This window comes from Elephantulus edwardii, unplaced genomic scaffold, assembly GCF_000299155.1.
Source record: "Elephantulus edwardii isolate Elephantulus edwardi_28Jun2011 unplaced genomic scaffold, EleEdw1.0 scaffold00035, whole genome shotgun sequence".
Taxonomy (NCBI): Eukaryota; Metazoa; Chordata; class Mammalia; order Macroscelidea; family Macroscelididae; genus Elephantulus; species Elephantulus edwardii.
The window spans coordinates 10,289,198-10,316,218 of NW_006399785.1; the positions used below are offsets into that span (position 1 = coordinate 10,289,198).

The 27,021-nt window shown below is 43.6% G+C and overlaps 1 protein-coding gene across 2 annotated transcripts in view; it reads left to right on the top strand.

The window, feature by feature from the left end:
• The first annotated feature begins 9,409 nt into the window (after window positions 1-9,409).
• The window catches only part of LDB2 (LIM domain binding 2), a 625,377-nt gene continuing 607,765 nt past the window's right edge, over window positions 9,410-27,021 (top strand). For both annotated transcript variants that reach the window (XM_006884517.1, XM_006884518.1), the window contains exon 1: window positions 9,410-9,541. In XM_006884517.1, the coding sequence (XP_006884579.1) occupies window positions 9,410-9,541 (132 nt within the window). The remainder of the gene's footprint in view (window positions 9,542-27,021) is intronic.

The following is a 27,021-nucleotide window of genomic DNA, read 5'->3' on the forward strand; positions in this document are numbered from 1 at the left end:
TGCCTTTGGGATTGCAGCACAGCTTCTTGCCACTAGGTCACCAGAGCTGTGTGCACGCATGTGTGTGTGTGATGCCACTGAATTGCAGTGGTGGAGAAGAGTACTGGCTATCTGAACATCCCATGGACTGCTCTGCAGCTCTGTTTTAGAAGAAGTTCAACCAAGGTGCTCCTTAGAGGCAAGAATGGTGAAACATTATCTCACATATTTTGGACCTGTTGTTAGGAGGGGCCCGTGCTTGGACCAAGAAATCATGCTGGCAAAATTGGAGGGTCAGAGGAAGAGAAGAAAACCCTCAAGTAAGAGGACTGGCACAGTGACTATAACGATGGGGTCCAACATATCAGAGAGCATGAGAGGACACAGGACGGGGAGAGGTCAGATCTGTTGTTCAGCACTGGGTCCCCGTGTGTCTGAATATAATGTCGACATGGACTCAACTCCCAGCTGACACTCTCTTAGAGACTGAAATTTGGACAGAAGGAGACTGTTTTCTTTCTCTGAGGAGCAGCTGATAGATTTAAAACACTTGCTTTTGGATTGCATGGCAACTCTTTATCCACGTGTGTGTGTGTGTGTGTGTGTGTGTGTGCGCGTACACACACATAAGTACTGTAGTGTTTGCCATTGAGTTGGAACCAACCCATAGCTGATGTTACATCAGGATCGGGTTTCAAGAAGCATTAAATTGCAAGGGAGGAGACTGCCCCTTCTTCTCCCATGGAGCAACTGGTGGATTAGAACTGTGTGCCTTTGGAATTTCAGTGCAGCTTCTTACCAATAGTCCACCAGATGTCCAATATGTTGTTGTTGTGATGAGCCATCAAATCACCTGTAACTCATAGTGACCCTAGGTACAGCAGCCTTAAATCCGGCTCTAACCTGTACCAATTTTATTGTCTCTAACACACCTACCTACCCCCATTACGCCAGGCGCTGAATCAATCCATTTCACCAAGGGTCCTTCTTTCCTGCATTGTCCCTCCACCCTCCCAAGCATGACGTCCCTCTCCAAGGACTGCCCCTGCCTTGCAACACATTCAAAGTATGTCAGACAAAGCTTCAGAATCCTTGCCTCCAAGGAGCAGCCCGGTTTAACACTCTCCAGGATGATTCTGTTCATTCTCTTAGCAATCCATGGGATATTCAATACTCTTCTCCAATACCCCAGCTCAAAGGCATCAATTCTCCTTCTATAATCTTTAGTCATTTTCCAGCTCTCTGAAGCATAATAAGTGATTGCAGAGACTGTGGCCTGTATCAGACACACCTTAATCTCCATACTGACATCATTTGCTCTCCAGTACTCTGGAGAGGTCTCTCACAGCAGACTTTCCCAACATAATACATCTTTTAATTTCCTGGCTGCTAGGGCCAAGAGTGTGGTTTGTGAAGCCAAGCAAACCAAACTGTTAACAATCTCAATCTCACCATCCATTACGATGCTGCCAATCGGCTCAGTGGCAAGAATCTTTGTTCTTGATATTGAGCTTCAATCCATATTGAAGGCTGCAGTCCTTGACCTTCTGCAGCAAGAGCTTCTGGTTCTTCTCAGTTTCAACAATCAGGATTGTGTCATCCGCATAACACAAGTTGTTGATGAGTCACATTTCTCCTCATAGAGCTCAGCCTCCCAGATAATCTGTTCTGCATATAGATTGAAAAGATATGGAGATAGGACACATCCTTAGAATACACTCTTCCCAATTTTTAACCATGCCGTGTTCCCTTGTTCTGTTCTGAGGACTGTCTCCTTGTCCAAGGTTTCGCATTAGCACAAACAAGTGTTCTGGGATTCTCATTCTTCTCAGAGTCAGCCACAGTTTGTTGTGATTCACACAGTCGAATGTCTTTGCATAATCAATGAAACACAGACATTCCTCTGGTATTCCCTGCTTTCAGCTAAGATCCATCTAATATTAGCTACAATATCCCTAGTACCATGACCCCTTCTAAACCCAGACTGCAGCTGAGGCAGTTCTCTGTTAATGTGCAGTTCCAGGTTTTTTGTGTTTTTGTTTTGGGTTGGTTTTTTTTTTTATAATCTTCAGCAGAATCTTGTTTGTACGTGATATTTAATGATATTGGTCTATAGTTTCCACACTTTGTTGGCTCACCTTTCTTTGGAATGGGAACAAATATAGATCTCTTCCAGTAAGTTGGCCAGGTGGTTGTTCTCCAGATTTCTTAACACAACTTGGTGAGCACATCTATCTATGGAAGTATCTGTTTGTTTAAATATATCAGTTGGTATGCTGTTGACTCCTGGAGCCTTGTTTTCTGCCAATTCATTCAGAGCAGCTTTAATTCTTTCTTCATCACCACAGGCTCTTGCTCATATGTTGTTTCATGAAATTCTTTTATGTCCACTAATTCCTTTTGGTACAATGACTGTATACTCTTTCCATCTTCTTTTAATACTTCCTGGATCATTTAATATTCTACCCAAAGCATCCTTAAGTAATTGCAACTCAGGGCTTGAATTTGTTCTTTAGTTCTTTGAGCTTAAGAAATGCTGAGCAAGTTTGGTTCCTTCGATTTTCTGACTTCAGCTCTTTGCACATTTCATTGTAATACTTTACTTTGTCTTTCCTCGATGCCTTTTGAAATCTTCTGTTTAGTTCCATAATATTTTAATTTCTTCCCTTTGCTTTGGCTTCTCAATGCTCTAAATCAATACTCAGAGTCTCTTCTGTCATCTTTCTCATTCTTTTCTTCCTCCTCTGTCTTTGTAACGACCTTTCGCACTCTTCCTGGACGATATTTTTGGTATCCTTCCAGAGGTCATCTGGTCTTCACTCATTAGTGTTCAAATCCTCAAACCTGTTCTTGATATGGTTTTGAAATTCAGGTGGGATAGACTCAAAGTCATATTTTAGTTCTTGTGCATTTGATTTAATTTTCCTTAGCTTCAGCTTGAACTTGCATATAAGTACTCAGTGGTCTGTTCCACAATCAGCACCTGGCCTAGTTTTTCACAGCTGATATTGAGCTTCTCCAGTGATTCTTTCCATTGATGTAATAAATCAGATTCCTATGCATACCATCAGGTGAAATCCATGTGTATAGCCTGAGTTGTGTTTCTTATAAAACTTATTTGCAATAAATAAATCTTTGTGCGAAATTCTATCGTTCTATCTCCGGCTTCATTTCTGCCACCAACTCCATGTTTTCCAACTACTGATCCTTCTTCTCTCTTGCCAATGTTTGCATTCCAATCACCCATTATTATGAATGCATTTTGATTGTATGTTCGATCAATCTCTGACTGCAAAAGCTGGTAGAAATCTTCTATTTTCTCTTCTTCGGCTCTGATTGGTGGTGCATATATCTGAATGATAGTGGTGTTCACTGGTCTTCCTGTAGGGACAAGGCCGAGTGGCAGAACATGGTGTGGTAGGGAAGAGGAGGTATGTCTAATATATTATTAAATAATTGTATTATCAACACAAAGGTATGCTCTTTGAATCTACCAGCTGTTCTGAGGGACCTTCTCCTGTGATTTACTGCCTCTGAAAACCTGCTAGAGGATCAACTATGAGTCAGTTCTGTATTGAAAAAAAGAGAACATCACACACACACACACACACACACACACACTTAAATATGTATTCAGCGTGTGTTACAAAGCATTGCCTGAGATGATCCTTTCTGACAACCTTACTGACTAGATCTTGTCCTTATCCCCTTTTTCCAGACAAGATGACTGGGGCATTGTAGCAGAGGCACTTGCCCAGGCACAGAGAGCAAGTGAGCGGTGGAGATACCGTCTGAACTCTGCTACTTTCTGAAGAGAATCTTTGTTATGTCAATTAATCAATAATTTAAAAACAAAATTCACAAGAGAGGAGACAGGGAGCTGGAAGGTAGGGAGGGGGAGGCTGGTCCTGATGTGTCCTGGGGGGTGACAGGAGCTGAGAGAGATTTCCGCCGTACCAGGTACAAACACAGAGCACGATACAGTTCACTTCTCTATCACCTGCATTCTCATAACAGAGAAGAAAAAAGTGCGTCTGAGTGCAGGGAGATCAATTTGAAGATTCTTTTCACATATTTCTTTTTTCAGAAACACTGGCAGCACAGTGACTAAAGCATTTGCCGGCTAATTGAAAGGTGGGCAGTTTGAGCCCGTTCGTTCACTTTTCCTATGGAAGAAAGAAGTGGCATGTGGTTTGGGAGGAAGTTACTTTGTAGACTTCTAAAGTTTTGAAGATGGCAAGGAATGTGAACTGAGTTCTAGGTACAGGCAGACCGCAGCGGTGCTGTGAGCTCCAGATCCAGGCAGTAAAACAAAATTTGCAATAAAACAAACTTCACAATAGAGTTACTTACTCAAACTTTTTGGTTTCTCAGTGCTTATCAAAGTTATATTTACATTATACTGTAGGGTATTAAGTGTGATCCCAGCAAGTGCTATGTCCTGAGGAGCAATAAAATCAGCTTGAAGACTAAGGTGCGCCTGATGCAAGCCATACTCTTTCTAATCACCTGCTATGCATCTGAGAGTTGAACAATGAGTAAGGATGACTCAAGATGCCTCTGAGTTGTGGTGTTGGAGAAGAGTACTGAGTACACTATGAACCAGCAGAAGAAAAAAAATATAGCTCTGTCTTGGAGAAGGCGTAGCCAGGGTGCTCCTTGGAGGCAACCATGGTGAAACTAGGTCTCACATATTTTAGGCATGTTGCTAGGAGAGACCAGTTACTCGAAAAAGACATAAGCTTGGAAAGGTAGGGGATTGAGGAAGAAGAAAAAGACCTTGCAAAAGTTGCATTGACGTGGTGACTTGAACAATGAGCTCAAGTGTTTCGGAGATGGTGAGGACGACACAGGACAGGGTAGGGTGTAGATTTGCTGACTGTAGGGCAGCCATGAGTCACAGTCGACTCTACGACACCCGACAACAATAAAATTTGGAAAAGTGCGAAGTATTGTAGTATGACCAAAATGAGACCCAAAGCAAACACATCTGGTGGGATAGGATGCTGACAAATTTGCTCCATACACAGTTACCACAGACTTTCAGTCTGAAAAGTTTGTAAAAGAAGAAAAAAACCCAGCAAACAAAATTCACCAACCCACATCTGTGTAGCACCGTAAGGAGGTGAGGCGCAGTTAAAGGAGGTGTGTCTGGGTGTTTGACTTTGGAATCTTCAAGTGGTGCTGGAATGAAACATTTCCGATTATAATTAGGAACAGCCTTCGAGAAATAACGAGATCAAAACTTAAGCTTGTTCAAAGCACGATCTCCTAAACGGGATTTTGGGGCTTTCCTGTGTTGTGATCACTTTTGTGCGGCCCGCACCTGCTGGTGGCTAATTTGGTTTTTTTTGCTGAAATGGCCACGTGGACACAAACTGCGGGGCTGTCTTTAGTTTGTGAGCTTCAACACAATGGACTGCTAGGATGTGCAGCGGCCGCCATACTAAAGCATAAATTAGGCCAAATTTGTTTGAAATCCTGTCTTTAGAAAGGCTGTGTGTTTTGACAAAACTTGCAGCAAATTTGGCCCAGCTTTGGGCTTTGTAATGAAACCTGAAACCAAGCATGTTAGCCTGCCTTGGGGTGCTCCTTATAGAAGTTTCGAGCAGCCTGAGTGTAGTGTCGCTTCTAAGCTCATCCTGGCAAGCGCCCGTGCTGGGCTGTGCTAGATGTGGCGGGTGGACTGTGCAAGAATTTCATGTAATTACAAAATAGCACGGACCAAGGCTGCAATTTGGGGCATTTCTGCAAATTGCAGAATTAGCAATATCTTATTCCCTCTTGGATCAGCTCGAAGAGTGACTTGGAGATACCCCAAGTCATGATTGGGGCACAAAGTTAATTAATCTGCTTATTAAAAGAAGAAATGTCTCATTTGCATGCATTTACATTCCGATCTTACATATGCCACGCTTTTCCATAATCTGCTCTCATTCCTTTGGAGCATTGTCCCAGCGAGATGTCAGCACAATATGCCGAACGTTTCTGTGGGCTGGGCGGTGCTGAAGAGACCTAGGGCTGGAGATCTTTGGCTCTAGTAGAATTTAAAGTGGACAGAGGAGGACTGACGAGGAATCAATGCTTTTTAATTGCAGTGCTGGTGAGGAATATGGGATACTCCATGGGCTGTCCAAACCCAAACAAATGCATCTTGGAAAAGTGTAGCTAGAGTGCATCCTCCTTTGATGTGAGGGTGGCGAGGTAAGGCCTCATGCACTCTGGGCACGTTATTAGAAGAATGTGATTCTTGGAGAAGGATATGGTGCTTGGAAAAGGAGCTGGACAGCAATAGAGAAGAAGACTCTATTTGGAGATAGATTTGACTTAATCACAGCTAAGATGGTGAGGACAGTGCAGGAGCAATGGGGCAGGGTTCTGTTCTGATGGGCATAAGAGAGGAAGCTTTGTTCTGTTAAACACGGGGTCATTGAGTCACAGGCACCTACCTCAACAGCACCCCACCCTCTAGGAACTGCTCAAGAGGCAGTTCTGGCTTTGGTAGCCCCTGCCTGACAAGCAGAACTATGTTCCACAGGGCTCTTTGATTATTCTAATTCATTGATAATTAATTCCGATAATTGAGAGGTGGTGCTGGAGAAGAGTCTTGAACATACCATGGATGGCCAAAAAACCAAATAAGTCTGTCTTGGAGAGGGTGAAACCAAGTCTCTCCTTGGAGGCTAGGATTTTGCACCTTTATCTCACATACTTTGGGCACTTGGCCAGGAGGAACCAGTTCTTGGAGAAGGACATCATACTTGGAAGGGTGGAGGGACAGCATAGGAAAGGAAGACCCTGGATGAAACGGATTGATACAGTAACTAGGGGAATCGAGGTAGCTGTGTTGGAGTCAGAGAGACTAACTCAGGACAGCACAGACTTCAGAGCTGCTGTACAGAGAGTTGCTACGAGTCACAGATGCCTCAAAGGCACATTACAACAACAACGTCTTCTACAATATCAAACTGTAAAAGTTGGTAGAAGCCCTCAATCTCCTCCTCTTTGGCTTTGCTTGTGATTTAGGTGTGTCTAATTAAAAGACATATTGCCATGGGAAAGTCTACTGTTAGGGACCTCTCCAAAGTACTGAAGAACAATGGTGTCTCCCTGGAGATTAAGGTGCAGCTGATACAGGCCATGGTCTTTGCAATCACTTGTTATGCGTCAGAGAGTTGGACAATGACTAGGGAGGATAGAAGGAGAATTGATGCCTTTGAGTTATGGTGCTGGAGAAGAGTGCTGAGGGTACCATGGACTGCTAAAAAAACAGATTCATCCTAGAGAGGGTTAAATCGGACTGCTCTTTGAAGGCAAGCATTCTGAGGCTTCGTCTGACACACTTTGGACATGTTGTAAGGAGAGACCAGTCCTTGAAGAGGGGCATCATGCTTGCTAGGGTGGAGGGACAGCCCAGGAGGGGAAGGCCCTCTATGAGGTGGATTGATTCAGTGACTGGGGTAATCGGGATGGGTGTGTCGGAGACAGTGCGATTGGCACAGGACAGAGCAGAGTGTAGCGCTGATGTACAAAGGGTCACTATGAGTCCCAAGCGACTGGATGGCACATAACAACAACAACAGCAATTAAGGCCATGGTCTTCTCAATCACCTGTTATTATGCATCAGAGAGCTAGACAATAAATAAAGTTGACAGGAAATTGATGCCCCTGAGCTGTGATGTTGAAGTGTACTGAATATCCCATGGACTTCTAATAGAATGAACAGGTAGCTATGTCTTAGGAAAAGTGTAGCTGGAGTGCTTCTTGAAGGCAGAGAGGGTAAAGCTTCATCTTTCTTATTTTGCACATGTAACTAGGCAAAGTTATTCCTTAGAAAGAGACATTGTGCTTGGAAAGATGGAGGGTCAGCGAAGGAGAGAGAAAGACTCTCAATGAAATCGACTGACAATGTGACTTTAGCAATAGACTTTAGTGTGTCAAAGGAGATAAGGATGGCACAGGATGAGGCAGGATCAAGTCGGATAGGCTGTTCCTAGTATCGCTCTGAGTTGTACTTGACTTGATGACATCTAACAGCAACAGCAACAACAACAACAATAATCTTCTGCAGCACCTCTGGGTAAATTCAAAGCACTTCAGTTCATAACTGAAGCCACTACCATTTCAGCTGGTAGAAAGCCCTAGACCTTTAGCTCCACCAACAGACTCCTGACAGTCCAGTAGACCATATTCTCTGTTGAGATTCCTCTCCCAGTCCTGGGATATCCAGGTTAACTCCCAGGCACTGTACAGCGCAGTCAGGAAAAAGACTTGTGTACTTTACCCATCTTGGGAAACAAGACCTTGTCTCAAGCCACTCTGCGCCCTTTTCTTGGGATGATCCATTTCATTATCTACCACTTCCTACTCAGCTCAATTTGCCATAGCCACAGTTGTGGGCATTTTCTCCTCCTTTGCCTTTCCTTATATTATTGAGAGGTCTGCTTTTGGAATTCTTTTGTGGGGAGGGGAGTGTCCTAGTAAAAAAAAAAAAGGCCATTGCTTTTTGGATTTCATTTCGGAGTTAAAGAGGGCTGTTATTAGAAAATGCCCAGGTAGGTAGAGCCCAGACCCCCTTCAACCGTCTTTAGAGGGCTGAATTGAAGTGTTGAGAGGAGAGAGGCCATGGGACAAGGTAATGGCCAGGGAGGGCCAGGGACTCAGCAAGGAAGGGTCCGGATGCAAAGAACAGAATGGGTTGCTGCAACTACAGTTAAGTGAAACCAACTCCTTAGAAGAATTAGTGCGAGGGAGGGCGATGTTTGCGCGGGAGTGAGTTGGGGGGCTCCTGCACGGTCTCTTTATTTTGGAACAATCATACAGCCCCGTGCATGACAAGGTGTGGCTGGGAGTGAGTGGAGCCGCTTGGGCAGCGGGTCAAACCACCTCTATGCTAACAAGCTTAGCAATCAGGTTCTGAAGGGTCCTGGCTGGAGGAGGGGAGGAAGGAAAAAAAAAGAAAGAAAGAAAGAAAGAAACCCAAACCAAACCTTAGACCTCTGTCAGACTGTGAGCAGAATGATATTTGTGAACTAGTTCCCAGCGTGGACAGGAAATGACCTCTCCACAAACCGCTTCTTTAAAAACAAGCAGTGGTGCCTAAAGCTATCCAGTGTCTCCCTCCCTCGCAGCCTCCCGCCCTCCTCCCTCTCCGCGCGCCCTCCTCCCGGCCTCCCTCCCTCCGCCCCCCTCCTCTCCGGCTCTCCCTCTCCCTCTCCCTCTCCTCTGCGCTCGCCTGAGCGGCCCCCACCGCAGTTCCCAGCCAGCGTGCACAGCCTGCCTCCTGCCTCCTGCGCCGGGGGTGCGCGCGCGGGGGTGCGCGCGGGTGTGTGCGTGCGTCTACTTTGTACTGCCAAGAAGACAGCCCCATGTGCTCTGCATGGACCTTCCTGCTACTCTGTTGAGCTTGATTCTCCAGCAGCAGGCAAGATGTCCAGCACGCCGCATGACCCCTTCTATTCTTCCCCTTTCGGCCCATTTTATAGGAGACATACCCCCTACATGGTGCAGCCAGAGTACCGAATCTATGAGATGAACAAGAGACTGCAGTCGCGCACGGAGGTAAGTACTTCAGACCTGGGCGTGTGTTTGTGTTTTTTACCCCCCCCCCCCACTAAGGTGCATAGGCTTTTCCCTCTCCTGTGGGTTCAGGCTGAATTCACCGGGAAGTGTCCCACTAGGTACTGCTGTGCCCCTGGAAGGAGCTCCTCGGTGGAGCCACTAGTTTGGAAGCTCAGGCTTCCAGGCAGGGCAACTCTTGGAGCAGGGGGACAGTTTTTAGTGGAACCTGGAAATAGACAGCCCTGTGCTTGTCTCTCAAGGCGGGTCTCCAGAAACCCTGCTCTCCCAGGACTCGGCTTGGCAGGCTCTGAGTCCGCGCCTCGGTGTGTTCGTTGAGATAGAATTGCACAGGCTTTTGTGATCGTTTGCATGGAGAAAATACATTTTCGTTCTTAAGCACGTCCCCCGAGGAAGTCCTCTGTGACCTGCATTTGCTTTCCAAAGTCATCAAAAATCAAGGTGAAAGGGAAGAAGTGTCACCCAACATACTTTCTGAACCAGCCCTGAAGGGAAGCCTGTTTGTGCATTACTATGTTGATGCCCAGGGTTGGAATTTAGTTGCAATGCAATCAGTTGCATTGGGTCCAGGGGCTTCTGACTTTCTCCTCTAGTTGGGGTGCTTCCTAGGGGACCCCTGCCTGTCCCTAGGAGCTGGATCTGCATTAAGAGTGCCTTCGAGTTTTTGCATACTTTTGATGTGGTGTTGGAGGGAAAACCCAGCCTCCTAGGAGAGTAGCTTTGGGAGCTGAAGGGAGACCGGGACTTTAAGAACTTTAGAAATGCAAAACTCTAGACTTGCCTCTTTGCAATTTAAATCTTTAATGCCAGTTGACTTTTGAGCGCTAACTCAGCTGGCGGGTCCTGCTGCAGGATTTCAGGTGCTTTGATAAGTTGAGGTTTTGTGAAGCAGTGTTCTGACAAGGAGTCTGGGGTGGGTGCACCCAAGTCTCTTTGCGAAGTGGAATTCTTTGGGAATTTAGTCTTCCTTCTCTGCAGTCTGCAAACAAATGCCTGGAGGACTATGGCAAAGAGTTGTGAAAGAACAGCTGTGGTGGAATTTCAGATTGATCATTGACTGTCCACTCTGAAAGAGAGAGAGAGAGAGAGAGAGAGAGAGAGAGAGAGAGAGAGAGAGAGAGAAGTACTCAGTTAAGATTGTGTTGTAAAATAAAACACACAGTCTGGAATTGTCAAACGAGCCATGGAGAATTCATGATGTTTAATGTATTTAATGCAGCTAACAAGATGTGACCTGCTTTCTGATTGGTTGGTTGTTGGAGAAGGACTGGGTTCCCCCCCCCTTTATTATTATTATTATTTAACGAGCTGTTTTTATCATTGCTGTTTTCTTTACATTTTAATACATCATAGATGTTAACTATAATTGAGCCATTTCTCTCCCTAGAAGCCAGCAGCTTGTATGGAAGTGGTAACTGTTTTGCTTAGGGTGGTGAACAGTTGGCAGTAAATGATATTTGTGTGTTGTTTTGTTTGGTTATATGCACCCATGTTTCTGTTTCATTCAGATCTTTGCCAGAGTGTGTTGGAATCTTAAATGCCCCCCAGAACAACCCAGAAAACAAAACCTAAAAAAACTATTAATTTAAGTAGCCTGCCTTAGGAATCAGGAGCATGGAAAATGCCTTAAGAGTTCAGGCACACGTCAATTCCAATGCACAGTTTTAAAAACTCCGTTTAAAGTATGATTGGTTTTGTTTAAAAAAAAAATTAGAAGCTGTCATGACTCAGTTCTTGGTCAGCAACTGGTTTTTAAACACAATCTGTGTCCACCTACATTTCAGAAAGTTTTTGAGGAGTTCTGGAAAGACGCACTTCCATTCTCCTGCAGTTTGGGTCTGGGTTCACCTGAGCTCCTTGTTCACTTGGCCATATCTGACCTTGGAGACTAACCTGGGGAGTGCCTTGCCCTAAGGCTCGTATAAACCCACAGGGTAGAATGTGATGAGTTCATTTCTTTCACATTTGAGGAATGGCTTTTGAGAAGCCCCCCTCCCCCATCCATAGTATGTGTCTTCAAAACCGATAGGCAGTTTTTCATGAGCGCTAAACTTAGGAACGCTTAACTTTTGGATTAGGGGGTATTACTTTTAAAGAGTTTTCTCTGACTAGAAAACCCTGTCTCATCGCTCAGGCACTGGGAGAGGAAAGCTTGCAGTGACAGAATCTTAAAGATTTTTTTTTTTTCAAACCTCTCTGACTGTGACAATAAGCCACTATGAGCTATTTCCTGGTGTGTTGTGGATCCAGCCCTGAACATAAAAACTCCGAACATTTCCCCCTCTTAATTAGATTCTTAAAAATCATTATCCCAATAGTCCTCCGGATGCTCTTTTTTGCTAAAAAGTTTATGATATTCTAAATACCATACCATACCATACCATACCATACCATACCATACCATACCTACATTTGCTTATATTTAAATTGATTTGTATCTTAAGTTAAATACTGACCACATTAAGTTACATACTGACCATATTAAAAATATGATATATGGAAAGCACTTGGGAGGGGGGAAATAACTTTTCCTGAAAAAAGTTTCACTGTGCTTCTACTAATGTTTATTATGGCTGATAAAACAATCTTAAGCCCCGTACAGGAACTGTTTGGAATAAGAGACAGCAGAGCTCACCAAAAATTATTGTTTAATAAGCACCCAAAATCAAGTAAATTGTTGAGCAATATTATTTAAGTTTAACCAACATAGTCTTCTTTTCTTTTTCTCCTGGTGCCCACTTCCACCCCACCCACTGCCATCAGAGTTAATTCCAACTCAGGGTGAGAACCTCAAACTCTTTTGGGTTTCTGAGACTGTACTTCTTAACAAGAGGAGACAGCCTCACCCTTACTCCACAGAGTGACTGGTGGGCTTGGATTGCTGATCTTGTGTTTATCCGCTTAGCCACGTTTCCTAACCCGTAGCATCTCTGGCACACTCATGGCACCTGTGCACATGTACAAATAATGCTCTGGGTTCTCCATTCCTTTTTGAACTTTTACACATCAACTGCCAAAAGAAGGAAGGAAGGAAGGAAGGAAGGAAGGGAGGGAGGGAGGGAGGGAGGGAGGGAGGGAGGAAGGAAGGAAGGAAGGAGAGAGAAAGAAAAAAGAACGACAGCATATCAGTTGATGACTAATGAAGAGTGTGAATCGAGTTTTGAGAAATGTTCTTGAAGCTTCTTTCTTTTGCAAGGGAAGTCAAAAAGAGCCGGGCCACTTGGTCAGCTGTGCATTGCACCTCATTTTCCCATGTGCCCTTCTGGGGATGAGTGCCTCTCTCCCTTTTATACCAAAGCCAAGCTCTTCAGAAGCCACCTTGTTTTAGTGTAAAAACGATTGGACTGGTTGTTAATCTTGTTTTTGACTCATCTCAATCACTACTAATTGCTCACTTAAAGATTACCCGGAAGTGCATCTTTCTATTTGAAAATAAAATTCACCTTCTTCAAAAGCCCGAGCAACCTTAACTAGGAGAAAGAATTCGATCTGGAATTCAGGGGTATGCCTATTAGTTTTTTGCTTGGGACCCAATTTACGTTCACAAACCCAAACCAAAAAGCCAATCTCGTTGCCATGAGGGAGTCTCACTCGTAGTGAGGCCACAGGACAGCGTAGAACAGTCCCATAAGGTTTCAAAACTGTAAGTCCTTGGGGAAACAGATTTGCCCTATATCTGCCTCCAGTGGCGCAGCTGATGGGCTTGAAACACTAACCTTTGGATTAGCAGCCGGATGCCACAGTGCCTATCAAACTCACAAATACCAAAATAGACAGGAATTTATTGGCGAACCCTTGGGAGGAAGGGACCAGTCTGTATTGTTTAAAGTTATGTTTAGACGTTTCCTTGTACAAACAAGATACACAGCATGCATCTGCAGCCTCGCCAATTGATCAGCTGATAAGAAGCGGAAGAGGTGTCCAGGGACTTTTTCCCAGAATCTGCCAAACAGTCATGGTGCATTTTAGGGTGTGAATCCCTCCTGTGAAGCCTAAGCTGCCCCTTGTATCTGATTCCTCATCCCAGCTCACCAGCCTGTCACTTGATATAGTTTAATTGGAGAGTCCTTGTGCCAAATGAAAGCCAATGTCTGGTAGCCTCGCCCCTTGGAAGGCGTCCTGCTAACGCGGAGGCCTCACTTCTCCAGTGGTTCAAATCCCCCAGCAGCTCTGAGGGAGAAAGCTGTGCAGTGTCCTCTCTATGCCATTTACAGCCATCCTGCTGCCGAATCAGCCAGGAGTTGAATCTGGCTCAGAGTGGTGACGAGTGTGGGTTTTGCAGAGGTTAGAGGACATGACCTCTTTCAGAAAAACGCGGACGCCACAGCAGCACTAAAGTACGGTTTGGATGCTGTTTGCAGTGTTCTGGGAAATACAATTACTTTGCAACATCAAATCTCAGTGGAACTTTATAAAGAAATGTGTGGGTGTCTCCGTTCTGAAATGAAATTAAGGGAAAACTCTTTGGTGTTCTGTCATCATTGTTTACTGTAATTCCCAGCCCCTTGAAAGAAGGCTTCTATTTTTCCATTGCGAGTAGTGCTGTGATTTGTCGCTGACCTCTTCTGAAAGGCAGATAGTTGAATGTCCCTGTTGTCCCAAACTAGAAGGATACAACTTCACCCTTATAGAGCTTAACACTGCATGCCAGACAACACTCAGGTTGTAGAAATACGTGCTGAAGACTTCAGAATTTGTCTCCTAAAAAGCTCCTGTAATAATAACTACAATTTTTTTTTCCTTTCAATTCCTGAGGTCGGTGCTATGAGATAAAAAAAAAAAAATACTAGTAATATAAATGAACATGATAGTAAACATTGTTTTAGGTGATGGGATTTAGCTCTTTTTACGGAATTTAAGAAAGCTTCCTTTGGAAAGTTATCTTTCTGATAGTAGTTAACTTTCCTGAACTTTGTTCCCTCCTTCAGATAGCCAGAACTGTCTCCAACCAAATAAAAATATTTTTCACGAGTACTTCGTTCCCTCATTCAAATGGCCAGAACTGTCTCTCACCAAATAAAAATATTTTTTCAAGAGAGGAAAACAAGTGAATGCTTTTTAATATCTATGTCAAATATACGTATGGGGGTGGGAGTAACTATTTTTCCTTTGTGGGCAGGTACTAATTTTAATAAATCTCACTGCCATGCATATTTTCTTAGGTATTTCTTCTGTTTTGGGATCTCTTTTCTTTTATCAACCAACATTGCAGAGCCCACTCCAAATGGGAAAATGGTGATTACAGTTGGAAACCACACACACAAGGATTGTATTAGCATTAATACAGTTTTGGGTTTTATAGGATTTAACATGAATATTAAAATTGTTTGAAGACCTTGAAATTTAAATCGGAGACTTTCTCTCCCCCTTCCTCAGCTCAGCTCCCCAGGGAGGGTTGGGGGTAGGGGGGCGGGGGCTGAACCCTCTCTGCTTTCAGCTGCATTTTTATATACTTCAGTCATAGGAGTTTCCAGTTGTAACATCATGTTTATTCATAGACTGGCTCTGTGTCATTGATGTTCAGATGGAGTCTAGTTAAAATGAGATTAGGTGTTTGGGATAGGTGGGAGGGAGGGGACAAGAAGGATGCTTTGTGGTAACTTTTGTTCTTTTTCCTGGAAATTTAGAAAGAAAAATAAATGTGACTGCAGCACGGAAGAGAGGTAAAGGAATGATTTCCAGTGTTAAACATGGAACTCCAGGGTTTTTGTTGTTTTGTTTTCTTGCAGGGGGCAGCTGAAGAGTGGGCCTAGGGGACTCTTAGCGGTAAGGGAAGCTATTTTGAAAATGTTAAATGAAACCAAAAGTGCAGTTTTGAAAATGAGAACTTCCAAACTCTTTTAGTTTTCAAGATCTCTACATGGTCTCAGAAAACCCATTTGCAGAACTCGTGCGCTGATTTTATTTTCTTGGAGGCTTTTTCCCCCTTCTTTTCCCCCCCTCTTTCTTTCTTACTGTGGAACTGTTTTTAATTAAAAATTGCTGCAAACGAACTATTCGTAGTAAGCCAAGCTGGGGGGGGGGGGGATCCCTCAACTGGCTTTTAACACAGATTCTTATCAGTCTAGAAATCAATGCAAGTTTAAATTCCCCCCTTTTTGGTGTATGAATTATGATACAAGATTTAAACGGTATGCATTTTGTAAAGCATTTAGCTTTTTGTTTGGGTTACAGAAAGAAATGAATTTAAATTGTACAGAGAACAGAACTATAAATCTCTTTTTATTACATGTTGTCCACATCAACTCATTTTTCACGAGCAAGGCTGAACACCCCCTTTTTTTTGAACAAGTGAAACCAAACTCAAAATAAAAAATAACCCTCAAACACCCAACTTTATCAATTGTCAAGTACTAGATTCATACGATGACTTATTTTGGATGTGGATGGTGGACTTCCACAGAATGATTTTCTGGGGAAAGCAAGCTTGTTTGGAAACGCAGAGAACAGAACATTTGAGAAATCTTCCATCTTCGGACCTTTGTCGTTTTCTGAAAAAGACATTGTTTTCATTTAATCATTTTGAACCTAGTTTCTCCTAAAAAATTTAAAATGACATTTTTATTCTGGCTGTATACATTTGAGCAGGGGTAATGATTCATACTTGAAATTCAGTGATTCCTTTAAAATGGTTCATACTTCAGGCAATATTTACGCTAAAGTTTGGAAGCATAGAGCTAATTAAGATATTTTCTGCCTTCAAGAAGCTTACAATTTGGTCCTGAAAGGAGATTTGGAAAATAACCATGTGCGTTATGATCTCAATGGGATGGATTGATTCAGTGGGTGTGCCAGTGGGCTTAAGCAAGGCAGAGATTGTGAGGATGGCACAGGAAAGGTCAGGCTTTCGTTCTGTTCTACATAGTCACTCTGGGTCAGACCCAACTCGATGCATTCCTGGCATCTTCACCATCTAATGGTTACGGGATGGATATAATGCTGTGTGTTTTCTGTATGCTAACACATACTGCTATGCGACAGGTACCCTTCACACTTGTATTTTCTTATGAGGAGAAAACTGGGAACAGAGAGGCTAAGTGAATATTTCAGTGTCTCACAATTGGTCCTTGAACTCCAGCGTTTGCGCTCTCAATAACTTGGCTATCACACTTGTCCTTGAATTAAATATCTGTGAGGCCTCAAGAACTAAGACGTGCTTGACCCAAGCTATGGTGTCGTTCATTGTCTCCTATAAAGTGTCCAGAAGGAAAGCTGCATAGTGGAGTGGGCTGGTAGGTGTGGAGGTATGGTGGATTGTATAACAATGAAATATTTTTTTTCCTTTTGTTAATTTTCAAAGAGAAAAGCGAACTGAGGGGTAGGGAGTGGGCAGGGAGGAAAGTGTGCAACTGTGAATGAGTGGAAATACAAAGTCTCTGTAAACTTTCATGAAAATAAATATAAAAAAAAAGTGAACAATGATTTAGGAAGACCAACAGGGAATTGATAAACTCTTAATTGCAGTGTTGGCAGAGGAATGGGTATACATCCCCTGGACTGCCAAAAGAATACAAATCTTGGAAGGAGAACAGCTGAAAAGCTCCTTAAACATGAGAATGGCCAGACGTAGGCTCATTTAGTTAGGGTCTGTCGTCGGTGAGGCCAGCCCCCGGCAAAGCACGAATGATGCTTTGTATGGTAGAGTCAACGAAAAGGAGGGAAAGCCTCAATGGGCTGCATTGACATGGTGACTACAACTCAAATGCTGCAATAATTCGGAGTCTGTCACTGGATCAGTGCTTCATTCTCTTGTATGGAGGGTGGATACAATTCACAAGGGAATTGATTGTACATGACAACAGCACTTTGATATTTTTATTTGGTGAGCACATTCATTTTCTCTCTGGAAAGGCTGATTTGGAGATGACTTGAGCGTTGTCCATGTCAATCCAGTTTGGCTCTGCTGTTCTGTTTTTACTCTCATATTCCTTATTCATTTTTAAAAGAGAGCTTGTAAAATGATGAGAATTTTGGTTATTGGAAGAATAACTCAAATTACATTCCATACTGAAGAGAACGTAGTATGTTCGTTTCTTCGGAAGTCCCTGGAATTATGGCTGAATATTATGCGTATGCACTTTATTTAATCCCCCCCCCCCTTTTAAACTGCCTGCATTCCTATGCAACGCTGGACTCCTCTTTGCTGGAAGAGTGAGAGATGGTGTTTTGATGATAGTTTTGTGCAGCAGTGGATAAAAGCAGTGCTATTTTTAGGAATGTCAATCCCACCCCAGTAATAACCAGTGTAAGTAGTAGAAGAGTAAATTAAAATTCAAATGTGGTATAGTATATCGGCCTCCTTTGCAAGTAATCAGTTAAGAATCTTAGAGAAAATAAGGATTTTAAAGAAAACTGAGTAAGTTTATCTTCTCCTGATCCCAGTTTAATCCACTCCCCAGAGGTCTTCAGAAACTCTTTGAGGGGGGAGATCGTGGTTCTTGCTGACCCTTCTAGTCTGTTTATATGAGGACAAGTCCATTGTCTTTATGGTGCGTGCTTATCAATCATTGGAGGTAAGTTGGAGCCCCTCGTTTTACCCTTTCCAAGAGCCCAGGAGACAAGAGTTCTGGAATCCTTTAATGGATATAAAGAAATCAAGGTGCAGAGAGATAAGTCTACATAGGGACATTCTCTGTGCTAGAGAAATTCCAAGCCAAGTCTCTATTGTGATGTAGTATGGAACTGCTAGGCTGCAAACCGGAAGTTCAGTGGTTCAAATCTGCCAGCTGCTTCATGGGAGAAAGATGGGCATTCTCCTCCCATGAACCTCAGGAACTCAAGGGAGAGTCAGTGTGTGAGCTGGACTCAACTCAGTGACAGTGGGGTGGAGTCCAGCGTTGGAGTCTTGCTGGCATGGTGGTTGAAACACCAGGCTGCTAACTGAAACACCACTGGTTCAAACCCATGAACTAGTATGTGGAAAAAAAGTGTGATGATCTACTTCCATAGAGATGAGAGCCTTGGAATCCTTCTGGGTCACAATGACAAGCATTATGCCCAAGGCAAAGAGTCTGGTTTTGCATCTCTTTTTAAAAGTCTCTGGGTATCACGAACTGTTCGTGCACCCACCTGTCAAGGGAACAAAGGGGACAATCTCCTCCCATGTGATTTGTTGTTTTTGTAATGTGCCATCGAGTCACTGGCAACTCATAGTGGCCTTATGTACAACAGCCCTAAACTCTGCTCTATTCTGTGCCAACTTTATTGTCTCGAACACACCTACCCCCCATTACTCCAATCACTGAATTGATCCATCTCATTGATGGTCTTCCTCTCTTGCACTGTCCCTCCACCCTCCCAAGCATGACGTCCCTCTCCAAGGACTGGTCCCTCCTTGTAACATGACCAAAGTACGTCAGACAAAGCTTCATAATTCTTGTCTCCAAGTATCAGCCTGCTTTCACCCTCTCCATCACGAACCAGTTTGTTCTCCTAGCAGTTGATGGTATATTCAACGCTCTTCTCCAGCACCACAGCTCAAAGGCATCAATTCTCTTTCTATAATTCCTAGTCATGGTGGCCTAGTGGCAAGAAGCTGCACTGTAATCCTGAAGGTACATGGTTCAAATCCACCAGGGTGCTCCACAGGAGTAAAAATGAGCAGTCTTCCCCTGTGTGACTAACTGCTTCTGAAAACCTACCAGCGAGCCAGCTATAGGTCGGTTCTGACTCAGTAGTAGTCAACAATAACAACAGATTCGTGTGATTTAATGTCACTGAAAACCCGCTGGAGGTTTAGTTATGAGGTCAGATGTTTTTAGCCCACCCAGTCACCCTCCTGAAGAAGGGTTCTCAGCCAGCATAGACTCCCTGGAGCACAGGTCTGCTTTGACATAAGGATTATCATGAACTATAGTCAACTGGACAGAGAACAGTTTATTCTCTTCCTTCAGGATAGAGATGGCCTCCTGCCTGGACTGCTCACTTTCTTCTCTTTCTGCCCTATGATTCGTTCTCCATTAGCAACCAAGAGGATGTTTGTGAAGCATAGCTTGGAGCTTGCCTTTCCTCATGCCTAAAATAAGCTCCAAACTCCTTGCTCTTTTAAGGCTGAAAGGACCTACCCCTTCCTAATAGTCCATCTGATCTTCTCCCACGAACTCACTGGACTCAAACCACAAGAGCCTGCCTTTGGATCCATTAACTGACAAGCTTGTGCCTGGGCCTGGGCCCTTGCTCTCTGTGGTGCAGGCATTTCCATTACAAAACACTCTTCCTTGAATCCGACTCACGTGCTGTCCCATGTAACAGAGCAGAACGTTTTTTTTTTCCCCGTAGAATTTCTAGTGGATGGATTTTCAGAAGGCAATTGCCATGCTTGTCCTCTGAGATGCTTCTCGGTAGATTTGAACCTCCAACCTCTTAGCTGTTGAGTACCTTAACCATTTGCAGTGTCTGGGGGCTCCTCACCCACTCCATAACCGTTCATACAAATAATAGGTGACCTGATTTGAATTAGAATTTTTGCACTGTGTTGACTGTCGTTGCAAGCAAGTAAGTAGAAATTTTGAGGAAGATAACAATAATGAAAGAAAAGTGCCCCACTGCCAAGAAAGTCCTCTACTGGTCAACACATTTGTTATGTTCTCAGAGTTGTTGTTACTAAGCCACTGATGGCCAAATGACAAGAAGCTGTGCTGTGAACCCAAAGGTATGCAGTTTGAAACCACCAGCTGTTTCACAGAAGGAGGATGGGAAATTAATTTCCTCTGAGAACCTGCTGCAGGGTCAGCTAGGGATCGGTTCTGACTCAGTAATACTCAACAACAGTAACAGAGTTGTTAGATTGAGTTGATGGACACGTATGTACCTTAATGCGTTCAATAGACCAAAAGCTTCCCTGATCCATTCTCTGAGCTTCCCGCTCTCCCGGAATCATCTTCTTATCTCAGTACTGATCTCTGCAAAAAAATATGCCCAAAGTCTGTGAGATTAAGTCTCACCATGCCGGCTTCAAAGGAGCACATTGGCTGCACTTCCTCCCAAACAGATTTTTTTGGATGTTCTTTTGATAGTCAATTGTCTTCGTAATTCTCTTCATCAACACCACAAGCCAAAGGCAGTGATTTATTTTTGGTTTTCCTTATTCGGAGAGGCCTTTCTTTAGCACCTACCTCAATGCTGACTCAACATCACCTTCCTCTGTTCACTTCCCATCGTGTGTTTTGCATGTTTCCTTCAGCAGAAGTCTTGTAAGATGTCGTTTCCCCAGCTTGTTATCTATTGCTCAAGTTTTTTCCTATTTATCTGCACCACTTCCCAAGTTCTATAAGGAGGGTTTCCAAGATGGTCTTGTTCACAGTTGTATCCTCATATCAAAACAAAAATCATAAAAGGAAGAGATAATCAGTAGATTCTTGGTCACAGCAACCTATTACGTCAGAGTAGAACCAGGCACCGTGGTGAGGTTGTCAGTGGATGATATGTGGAGATAGACTGTCAAGCCTTGCTTCTGAGGTGCTGCTGGTGAACTTGAACTTCTTAAACATTTGTACCTAAGCATGTCAATCTCCATAGTACGTGGTGGTTATTTAAAATATAGCTGTTGAATGTTCTTGTTGGGTGACATTGAATCGCCTTTTGACTGTGAGCATCTCGTGTGACAGCGAAGTGCCCCACAGAGTTTTCTAGGCTTTTTTGTTCTTGTTACTCTGTACTGTTGAGTTGAAACCGACCCACAACTGACCCTCCGACAGGTTTTCAGAGTCAGTTTATCGCACAGGAGGAGATTGCCTATCCTTCTCCCAAGGAGCAGCTGGTGGCCTTGAACCCTGTGCCATCAGAATTGCAGTGCAGCTTCTTGCCACTAGGCCATGCTATTCCCTTTAGTCTTTATAGCATTGTGAGCCTAACAACAACAAACAACAACAGTGTTTACAGAGGCAGATTGTCAGATCTTTCTCCCTTGCAGACATTGGGTACTTCTGAACTATCAGCTTTTAGCATCCAAACACTTAACCAAAAGGGCTTTTTAGGGAGGTAAGTTGTACCAGTGCTGGCCCACAATATCCAGATGGAGATCCGCCTTTTCCTTGAATTGTACAAGCCTTTGCCTGCAGTTACACTTGGAGAAGTGAGCAATCAATCATAGAACACTCGCCCAGACCTACAGCAAGAACAAACCCAGAGAAATACATTTCTTTCCTGAAGGAAGCCTTGACCTGAGATGCTTCCCTTCCAGGTAATGAGAATCTATTGGGAATCTCCCAACCTCTGATTTAAAAAATATATACGTCTATTTGCCTTGGTGATTTGCTTCTCATTCAGTATTTCTAGCACTTCCTCGCTCTTTGGATCCAACTGGGGGCCACAGCTATGAGTTAGGGTAATGCTTTGCTTGTCCTGTAACACTTTGCTGTGTAGGTGAGTGCTCTCAGGGACGTTAATTAGATGACTTGAAGTGATTCACACAACGGAAGTGAAGGCAGGCTGTGGTGGTGGAGGATTCTGTGGTATAAGAACTTTGTGTTTGCTAATTGAAGAAAGAGAGAGAGGGAGGAAGGGAGGGTAAAAAGGAGGAAGGGAGATAGAGAGATGCTTGCTTTAATCAGATTATGTGTGTATAAGTACACATATGTTGTTCTTACTGTTTTAAGTTGCCGTTGAGTAGAGAACAACTAATAGGGATGCTAAGAACAATAGATCGAAACCCTGTCTTATCCTGTGCCATCCTGACAATCTGACATACTTGAGCCCAGTGCTGCAGTGACTGTCAATCCAATTGGTTGAGGGTCTTCCTTTCTTAGTCCCTCCATCTTTCCAAGCATGATGTCCCCCTTTAAGAAATAGCCTCTCCTAGCAACATGCCCAAAGTATATGAGACAAAGTTTCATCATCTTTCCCTCTAAGAGCACTCTGGCTACACCCTTTCCAAGACATATCTGCTTGTTCTTTTGGCAGTCCTTGGAATATTCAGTATTCTTCTCCAGCATCACAGCTCAAAGGCATTAATTCTTCTTGTGACATCCTTAATCATTGTCCAGATCTCAACATATAGCAAGTGATTTAAAAGATGATGGCCTGAATCAGGTGTCCCTTAGTCCTCAATGTGACATCATTGCTCCTCTCTAGAGAAGTCCCTTACTGCAGACTCTCCCGATGCAATACAGCTCCTAATTTTCTGGCTGCTGCTATAAAGTATACATTATACACATATACACAGGGGAATATGCACAGTTTTTGTCACGAGTGGGTTATTTTCCCCTAAGTAAAATGTGTGAAGTGCCAGAATAAAATAGTCCGAACCTCCAGTTTGACAGTGACTTACAGGTTTGAGTCCACTTCTTGGCTTGCCTCCTCCTGCTGTGTGATCTTGGGGAAATGTCTTAACTTCTTTTAGCTCTAATTTTCTTGGCCAGTGTTGTTAGTGATGAGCTGTGTTATTGTTATTGTGATATGCCCTTGAGTCAACTACGACTCATAGAGATCCTACGAACAATAGCTCTGAACCCTGTCCTATCTTGAGCCAGGCTTACCGTCTCTGACATACCTGCCTCCATTGCTACAGACACTGTATCAGCCCATCTCGTTCAGAGCTTCGTCTCCTGCATGAACCCTCGACCATTCCAAGCATGATGTCCTTCTCCAAGGACTGGCTTTCCTGCAAACATGCTCAAAGTATGTGAGATAAAGTTTTAAAATCTTTGCCTCCAAGGAGCAACTAAGTTTAATCCTCCGCAGGACAGATGTATTTTTCTTTTGGCAGTCCATGGTATGTTCAATATTCTTCTCCAGCACCACAACTCAAAGGCATCGATTCTTCTTCTGCCATCCTTAGTCATTGTCCAACTCTCAGATTCATAGCAAGCAGTTGAGAAGACTATGACCTGGATCGGATGTACCTTAGTCTTTAGAGCAATATCGTTGCTATTTAACTTTCTGGAGAGATCTCTGACAGTAGATTTTCCTAAAACAACTCATCTCTTGATTTCCTAACTGCTTGTGCCAAGAGGGTTGATTGTGGGTGGAATCAAGGAAGATGATGAAATTGTTAACAACTTCAATATTTTCTCCATCTATCATGACACTGCCACTTGATCTGGTGATGAAAATCTTTGTTTTCTGGATTCTGAGATGCAATTCATATTGAAGACTGCAGTCCTTGACCTTCTGCAGCAAATGCTTCAGGTCCTCCTCAGTTTTGGCGAGCAAGGTTGTTCCATTTGCATATACTTCAAATCCTTATTTTGTTGTCAGATGAACAACAAAATCCACTGCCAGCAAGTAGGGTTTCTGAGGCTATAATTATTTATGGAAACAGACTGACCCATCTGTCTTTTACAGAGGGTCTTGTGGATTTGAACTGCTGACCTTCTGATTGACATAACACTCAGTCCACTGTCCTATCAGGCCTCCTTTGTTTGTTCCTTTGTTCAGTGCTAACACATGGAAACTAGGTCGAGGGGGACAATACTGCTCCCCTGATCTCTATTCTATCGGTAATTAAGAAGTGTCTCAACACAATACTTTGCTTGACTTCTTGAAAGTATTTTTTTAATTTTTTAATTTTTAAATTTTATTAATTTTTTATTTGTGCACCATCAAATCGAATCTGACTGGTGCAGAAGGAGATTGTCCTTCCTTCTCCAGCAGAGCATCTGGTGGATTCGAACCACTCACCTCTGGGATTGCAGTGCAGCTTCTTGCCAAAAGTGACTGGGATAATTGGGATGGGAGTGTCAGAGACAGTGCGATTGGCACAGGACAGAGTGGAGTTTAGGGCTGTTGTACATAGGGTCGCTATGAGTCGCAGGCGACTCGACGGCACATAACAACAACATCCATTTTTCATGATTTACACTAGCATTTCTGTTTAATGTATAAGCTTGCAACAAAACATGCTAGGGTTTGGGTTGGTGCCTGTGTAGCTTTTGGTAATGATGAGGGTTTTTCTCTGTTCTGTGGTGCTGCTCGTGTGGTTCTGAGTCAATGTAGACCCATGGCGACTTTTTCTGACAAAGCAGAAGAGTTTCCCAGGCTGAGGGTTATCTTCTGTTTGAAGGATATGGCGCACACATTGGCAGGGTTATTTCCAAGCAGTTTCTGTTGAGTTAACAGTTCCCATCTCCACCTTGTGTGCTCGTTCAGGTTAATATGAATGTGTTCATATGGGTGAGCCTCAGTGGGTCCAAGCAGACTGCGTAATCTTGATCTGAGAAAACCAAGGGGGGGAAAAAAGCAAACCAAAAACATCAAAACCATGCGCCATACCCACTGTCCCCAGTAGATTCCTACATACAGGACATTACAGGACAGTGCAGAACTGTCCCGTAGGGTCCCCAAGGCTGTCAGTCTTTATGGGAACAGGCTGCCTCATTTTTATCCCACACAATGACTGATTGAACTATTGACTTTTGATGTTTGCAGCCCCTTACTTAACTCACTGTGCCACCAGACAGAGACAAGGACTCCATTCCCCAATTTTCTCAGTGGAAGTATAGAAGGTGTGATGGTGGTTTTCATGGAGTGCTGTGTTGTGTTAAATAAGAAGATGAATGAGCTTGACTTGTACGTTAAAGCTGATACGATGGGATCGTTTAGGAGGCTCCAAGTCTGAATCCAGGGTGCCAGGGTGAATCACTCTGGTGGTTCTGGAGGAAGGTCCTTGTCTCTGAACTTCTGCTCCTTCACAGTCTTCACGTTGTTTAGTGTGTCTCCTCTGACCCTCAAGCAGATGGCTTGACACTGTGTCTGCAGCCGTGGGCTTGTGTGTGTGCAGAGATGGTGAGGGTGGCGCAGAGTAGGACAGGGCTCTCCTGGGGTCGCTGTGAGTCTTACTCGACTCCGCAGCACCTAAGAGCAACAACAACAGTGGCATAGTTACACAAAAAGTGACTGTCAGATGTCTGGGCAGCTGTACAATTTCAGCGCCTGTCATAGGTGCTGTTGTCTCTAAGCATGCCTTTGCTCATAGGTGCCTCGGCTCGGTCATTCTGAGAATAAATTGCTGGATCCTTCTTTCTCATGCAGCTTATGGGTGGGTACAAACTACCAACCTTTTGGTTACCAGCAGCTGCTTCACCATTTGCCACTATTATATAATAGGGATGACATGCTTTTCTTATTCCTATAATAGTTCAACCAAATGCCCGCTTTCTTCCCCACGCTTCAAGCTTTCATGATAACCTTATGGTAGCTCTGTACTTGAGTACTAAGTAGGCAGAGACTTAAAAGATGACACATAACACAAGGGAGATGCCCAGTCCTAAGAAGAACCAACCCTCGAAGTCAAAAGAGCTGCATTTTTAATGGAAAAGGCAGTATCCAATAAGGACATGATCAGTACAATGTTATTAAAGAAAGGGAAGACACAGAGAGGTGTAGAAAGATTAGTGGAACTCGGAAAACCAGGGAGGAGCTGGGGAAAAACATAGTTACATAGTTACATAGTGAGTTTTAAAATGGAATGTTACTGAGCACAAGGTGTGAGAATGGTGGTGGTGGTTACAGTTATATGCTGTTGAATCAAGTAGGACTCATAGTGATTCTGTGAACAATAAATTTGAACCCTGACCTATCCTGTGCCGCCCTCACAATCTGTGACACACTCAAGCCCGTTGCTGGAGTCACTGTGTTAGTCTGCCTGGCTGAGGGCCCTCCTCTCCTTTAATGTCCCTCCATCTTTCCAATGGTGTCCCTCTCCAAGAAATAACCTCCCCTAGTAAATGCTAGATGAAGCTTTATCATCTATGCCTCCAGAGACCTCTCTGGTTGCCCCTTCTCCAATATATATCTGTTTGTTCTTTGGCAGTCCATGAGATCTTCAGCACTTTTCTCCAACACCTTAGTTCAAAAGCATCAATTCTTTATCTATCATCCTTATTCACTGTCTAGCTTTCAACAATATAGCAAGCTACTTAAGAGGCTATCACATTAGTCTAAGGCTGTACCTTAGTCCTCAAACTGACATCATTGCTCCTCAATAATTTGGAGACTTTCCCAAATGCAGTGGATGCAGGAATCCTAGAATGAAAAATTAATTTGCCTTGTGAAATTTCACTCAAATCACAATAAAATGCAAGCTCCTTCCTGCCAAGCTGGTTCTGACTCATTGCAACTTTCCATTGGGTTTCCGAGGCTGTGGATCGTGATGGCAGGAGACTGCCCATCTTTCCTCTGCAGAACTGCTATGGATTTGAACCTCCAAAAACACACAGCCTTTGGGTTAACAGCCACTTAGTAAGGGACAACCATTGGCACTTGGCAAAACCACAACTGAGGAAAAGCAGACAGCATTTGCCAAGGGACAAAAGCAGGAGGCAGGAGGGGCTGCAATAGAAGATTGATGGAAGTGCCAGAAGTGAGAAAATACAATACCAATTTGCTTTGTAAACTTTCATCTAAATCACAGTTTTTTTAAAGTAATGCTGTCTAATATATGGGAACATATACACTCCATGCTGCTGGAGAAGATCTGTGATTGGGGTCTGTTTCATCTAAGAAATCAGTAGTGGTTGTTGTTG